The sequence below is a fragment of the Alexandromys fortis genome, unplaced genomic scaffold (assembly GCF_014885135.2).
Source record: "Alexandromys fortis isolate MF-2015 unplaced genomic scaffold, M_Fortis_MF-2015_v1.1 scaffold_201, whole genome shotgun sequence".
NCBI classification, from domain to species: Eukaryota; Metazoa; Chordata; class Mammalia; order Rodentia; family Cricetidae; genus Alexandromys; species Alexandromys fortis.
Genome location: NW_026068087.1, coordinates 106,103 through 112,035, shown reverse-complemented (window position 1 = coordinate 112,035; position 5,933 = coordinate 106,103). Strand labels below are relative to the sequence as shown.

The window sequence follows — 5,933 nt, the reverse complement described above, 5'->3', positions numbered from 1 at the left end:
GCACAGGCTCCATGTAGAGTATTTGTGGCAGGGCGTTATGAATGAGCACACATTCTTTATTCTCTCTTTTGGAAATGTTGCAGAGTGGGGGTGGGGAGTGGGAAGGGGGAGCCGACTCAGAAAATGGCTCAGCAGGCTGCGTGGGGAGCTGGGAAGACTCAAGCTTTCCTGGGTGTCAGGGGTGGCTGTGACATTAGGTAGTGCCTGTGTGTGTGTGTATGTGTGTGTGTGTGTTGTGAGAGGGAGAGAGAGACACACAGAGAAATACACACTACACGAGATAGAGAGAATGCTGTTGCTGTTGTGTGTGTGTGCTGTGTATGTGAGTGTGTGTGAGAGAGAAATGCTGTTGCCTCTGTGTGTCTGCGCATGTGTGCTGTGGATGTGTGAGTGTGTGAGAGAAATGCTGTTGCTTCTCTCTAGCTCTGTGTGTGTGTTCTGTGTATGTGTGAGTGTGTGTGAGAGAGAAATGCTGTCGCTTTTCTCCCTTTCTCCCTCCCTCCCCCACGTGTGTGTGTGTGTGTGTGTGTGTGTGTGTGTGTGTGTGTGTGCATTAGTGTGTGCCTGCCTCTTTTTGCTGGGCTGGAGACCCCCTGGATGTTGAGACACTGCTTCTAGGCTTCATCAGGCAGGGCTAGCCTGGCTTCAAGACCACTCCACCCACCCTTGCAAGGTTCTTGCTTGAATCATGGCAACCTTCCTTTATGGGGGAAGGGGCAACCCCCGTCCCCCCCCCCCACCCCGCGCCAGCTGTAGACATGGAACCCGAATTCCTCTGGTCCAGAGCGCAGTCCGGTCCCTGTCATCCTCTTCCCCAACGCGTGGGCGCCCCAGAGGCTGCGCACTGGCACCCCCACCCCAAGCTCACCCCGCCCCCCGCAGCCCCGCAGCCCCGCAGCAGCCACAGGGGGAACCAAAGAGACAGAAGCCTTCCCAGCTGCCCGGACCACAGACGCCAACACCCCCCCCCGCCCCCCACCACACGCCGCCCTCCCGCCCGCGCCCCGCACGGCAGCCAGCCCAGAGCGAGCGGCAGCGGCGGCGGCTGCAGGCTGCGGAGAGCGGGCTGTGCGCACTAGCGGCCAGCGCTCGCCACCCCGGGTGACCGGGTCCCGCCTGCTCGGCCAGACCGGGGTCCCCGTCCGCAGCGCCCGCGCGAGCCCCCGGCCCGGGTTCCGGCGCCCACCGGCTTTCGCCGCCTCTCCGTCCCCTCAGTTCGCGGGAAGGGAGGTCGCGGCAGCGACCCGGCGGCAGCGGTGACCCTGGCGACCGCGGCGGCAGTGGCGGCGGAGGTCGCCGCAGCGGCGGCGGCGGCGGCCGAGGCTGCGGCGGCGACCGTGGCGGAGGCGGTGGCGGAGGCCTCCGTGGCGGAGGTGGAAGCAGAGATGGAGGCCGAGTTGGAGGCCGAGTTGGAGGCCAGCCTGGTGGAGGCGGCGGTCCTGGCCGGGGAGGAGGCGGGGGCGGCCGGCGCGGCCGCGGCGGTGGCAGCCACCGAGGCCAGCCTGGAGGAGGCCAGCCTGGCGGAGGCCACGGGGGCCGCTGCGTCGCCTTCCTACGGGAGGGTGGACATGGATGAAGAGCTGGCGGCGGCCTTGGCTGCAGAAGAGGAAGAGGCGGCGGCCGGGGGCTCCTCCGATGGGAACCCTGACTATCCCAATGCCTCGCTCTACGTGGGCGACCTGCACCCCGAGGTGACCGAGTCGATGCTGTATGAGAAGTTCAGCCCAGCTGGGCCCATCCTGTCCATCCGCCTTTGCAGGGACAAGGTCACCCGACGCTCTCTGGGCTACGCATATGTCAACTACCAGCAACCGCTGGACGCCAAGCGGGCCCTGGAAACCATGAACTTTGACGTTATCAATGGCAGGCCGGTGCGCATCATGTGGTCCCAGAGGGACCCGTCGCTCCGCAAGAGCGGGGTGGGCAACGTCTTCATCAAGAACCTGGGCAAGACCATCGACAACAAGGCGCTGTACAACATCTTCTCGGCCTTTGGCAACATCCTGTCCTGCAAGGTGGCCTGTGACGAAAAGGGGCCCAAGGGCTACGGGTTCGTGCACTTCCAGAAGGAGGAGTCAGCCGAGCGCGCCATAGATGCGCTGAATGGCATGTTCCTGAACTACCGCAAGATTTTCGTGGGGAGATTCAAGTCCCACAAGGAGAGAGAGGCCGAGAGGGGAGCCTGGGCCCGCCAGTCCACCAGCGCCGACTTCAAGGATTTCGACGATGACTCCGATGAAGAGGCCACCTTACGATGAAGACATCCCAGGACCCAGCCAGTAGAGCCAAAGCTTGGCTCCCACCCCGTTTACAGCCCCCACCCCCCAATCCCCCAACCCACCAGCAGTGTATTGTATTGGGAGTGCAGGTTTCTCTCTCCCTCTCCCTCCCTCCCTCCTCACCCCTCCCCGCTCCCCTTCCCCTCCCCATTTCCTCTTTCCTTCCTCCCCTCTCTTGCCTTCTCTCCCTCCCTTCTCCCCCCCCCCCCGCCAGCCAGTGCAAGCTAGCTTCCCCATCCCCTCTCTGCTCTCAGCCCCCCCTTCCCTCTTCTATCCTCTCCTTCCCTCCTTTCTCTCCACCCCCAGTCAACTCCCCCCTTCCCCCCGCCCCCGCCAATAATCCCACTAATCTGTGCCATTTGAGAGGGTAAAGGCTGCCTCTTCTCCCCGTGGTCGGTCTGATTCTTAAAAGCGTTTTCTGTCTCTTTGTTTACTGCACAGGTGATGCAATTTCCTGGTAGAAATATCTGGAAGGAGAAGGAAGTCTGATGTGGGAGAAAGAACCAAGAGTGCAATTGCTTCCCATCATCCTAATACTCAGAGAGAACCTCTTTTACCTTCTTTGGTGTGCCCTTTTTCCAGGCTCTCTGCTACCCCTTTCTCCCCCTCTCACCCCAGACCCACCTTCCCCTTTAACATATTCTTGTAGAGTGGTTCATGTATGTGGTGTTTCTTAACCTGCTTTCTTCAGCGATGAAAACCAAACAAATCAACGCATTGAACTTCTTTCCATGCTATTCAACAGGCTTATGGAATATCATCTTCAGTGCCTGCAGAGTGCTCCTGTGTACCTATCCATGGACCTTAACATTTCTGTAATCATTCCCGCACTGTTGGACATTCAGGTGCCTAGTTCTTTCCCTGTGTTTAAAAACCAACACTGCGTGCCCTGATGAGTGACTCCTTCCTTGTCAAGCCAAATCTAGGCTAGCATCCTGGATGGCCTCTCCTTAACTGTGGACTTGCAGGATTCACATATAGACGTTTCAATGACTTTCCCTGTGTTTTGCCAAAAGGCTCCCTTTCATAAGCATTGTACCAGTTTGTATTTGTGCCAGCCAGCCAGTGCAGCTAGAAAAAAAAAAGAGTATGCCCATCTCCCCTGCACAGTCTCATGGTCCACTGTAACTGTGTGTGTGTGTGTGTGTGTGTGTGTGTGTGTGTGTGTGTGTGTGTGCTTGCGCGCTTGCAGGCGCGCGTGCAGCATCATGAGCTGCTGCAAATGGTATTTCACTGTCGTTATTTCACTGGAACTGAAAGCTGTTAATCGCCCTTTTCTGCATTCCTGCTTCCTTTCCTTTTCCTTATTGCCAGAAAAAATAAATCAGCTACGTTACAGGAAAATAAATTCACTAAGCAGACCATTTAACAGAAGAAACTGAACGCTCTCAGCTATCAATGCTAATGAATCCCATGCCTTCTTGAAATGTGCTGATATGTACGTGCCCGGTGTTTTTCAAGAACTAGCTGAGTCATTTCTCTTTGTTGTTCTAGTATTGTTGTTATGCATTGTCGTATACGTATATTATAATGTACATATTGTTTTATATCTGCTTTCACATGTGTGTATGTGTGCATATGCACACAGTTTGCTGAGCTTCATTTCCTGTCATTAAAGATACTTTTAAAATATTTTCTTTGGCTACTAGTACTTAATTTGTGTCTTGGCTAATGTGTTAAATATGTATGTAGAGGTAGAGTCGTAAATATGAATATATACTTACGTTTATATCTGTTTTTTGTTTATGTACATTTTAGCTATACATTATTGTACATCAACTTCAGTGACATTCACAATTATTTTCTCAGCAAATGCGTAGAAGAAATTCAAATATTAAAATATGTGTGTTACTTCTTTCTTTGCCAAGAAAAGTTCACCGTTTAATGGCTCTTCTTAATGATAGTAAGTTTACCTCCTTAGTCAGGTCCAGGCCTGAGTGTCCCTGATATCCATTTAGAATCATCTATGTGTTCTTTTATTTGGTTATCTTTTAAAAAGTTGAAACTTTTGTGTTTTTATATATTTTTGGTATTTGTTTTATATTGACTATACATAATTATGATTGGAAATACATATTTAAAATTTTCATATAAAAGGGAAATACCCTATATTTCTGAATACTGCTCCTTGAAAACAAAAGTTATTAGATGTCTGACAATTTATTTATAATATAAGCAGCATTGTTTCAATGAAGGTGATTTTCACCATAACTTTTTTAAGAATCATCATCTTTTAAATCACTGAATATGCTCATACTTTTCAGTTAAAAGTTTCATCACAGTGACAAACAGTCATTCTACAACTCATCTAAGGGCATGTGAAAATATTTTTTCTGTACAGAACAATTCCATGATCAGTCATTTTTTTCTCCCTTCCAAATGCATTTCAGACCAAGTGATAGAGTATCAACTATTTTGCACCTGTTAAGCTTTTTACTTAGAAAGTTACACCTGGAGTAATGCTGGAGCGTATGTATAACACAATTCACCTTGGTTCCTTCAATTGTTCAATCTGCTTCTCCAGGCTTTGTAAAATAAATGCCTCATAATAAACTTTTCCTCATAAGATTTCATTTAAAATTGAAGATCTAGCACAGTGGTTCTCAACTTGTGGCTTGTGACCCCCTTGGCTATCCTCTATCTACAAAAAAGTATTTGCCTTACAATTTATAACAGTAGCAAAATTATGGTTATGAAGTAGCAATAAAATATGGTTGAGGGTCACCACAAATGAGGAACTGTATTAAAGGATTGAAGCATTAGGAAGGTGGAGAGCCACTGCTCTAACACATCAAAAGGCAGAGGGAAAACTTCATTTTTGTATTTCTACAGGCTTTTTCTATATCTCTATGAGAATTTCCAAGCATTCATAACCATAAGTGTATAGAAATAAGTGGGGTTTTGTTTGAGTTTCCTTATTTTGACTCTTAAAATAGATTTCCACGTTCACTGCTCTATTAGTTTCATAGCTCTAGCTAATTGTTTTGTGGTTGCATTGCCCCTCCTCTCTTGTAATAGGAAAATCATTTAACAGTTGTTTTCCTCATCCTGGCTGTGGAGTGGCACTTAAAAATCAAGATAATTGTCAGGAATGTTGATTAGAAAGAAGCAAAAATACTATGTTTAATAAACTACTTGAAATGTTTCTACAAACTGTAATGCAAATGAAACAAAGTCTGCCTTGATGGGGATGACTAATTTATGCCTTCTAATACTTTTATGTAGACTCTCCTTGCAGGTCAAGACAACTTTGACAATTTTGGCATGAAATATGAGAAGTTTTTTTTGTTTTAAGATTTTTTGGTAGGTTATAGATTGCTGTTGTAAATTTCATATTAAAAAAATCTGTTGTATCATTTATTTAGCCCAACCTATGAGAAGTTAAGAAATAACTTCTCATTCATGAAGATGAGTATCTATTAGTATGACACAAAGGATTCATGTTAAGCCAGGTCTGATGTTGCACAACTGTGATCTAAAACAGGAGAATCCTGAGTTTAAGGTCAGTCTGTATCCATAGCTAGACAGTGGGGTCTCAAAAAAAATTTAAAGATCCATGTTGACTACTAGTACAGATATTGCCTTAACTTTTATTTGCTCCACAAACAATCCATTTCATATATACAAACAAAATAACCTTAATGTACTGAGAAT

At 48.4% G+C, this 5,933-nt stretch overlaps 1 protein-coding gene across 1 annotated transcript; it reads left to right on the top strand.

Annotated features, from left to right (window-relative positions):
- Positions 1-1,242: 1,242 nt before the first annotated feature.
- Positions 1,243-3,911, top strand: LOC126488660 (polyadenylate-binding protein 1-like 2). The gene has a single exon (XM_050122296.1). The coding sequence runs from the start codon at positions 1,386-1,388 to the stop codon at positions 2,256-2,258; it is 873 nt and encodes a 290-aa protein (XP_049978253.1). The 5' UTR covers positions 1,243-1,385; the 3' UTR covers positions 2,259-3,911.
- Positions 3,912-5,933: the final 2,022 nt, after the last annotated feature.

Bases quoted from the DNA above. Each gene is read 5' to 3' on its own strand.
- LOC126488660 (XM_050122296.1), top strand. From the start codon at position 1,386: ATGGAGGCCGAGTTGGAGGCCGAGTTGGAGGCCAGCCTGGTGGAGGCG.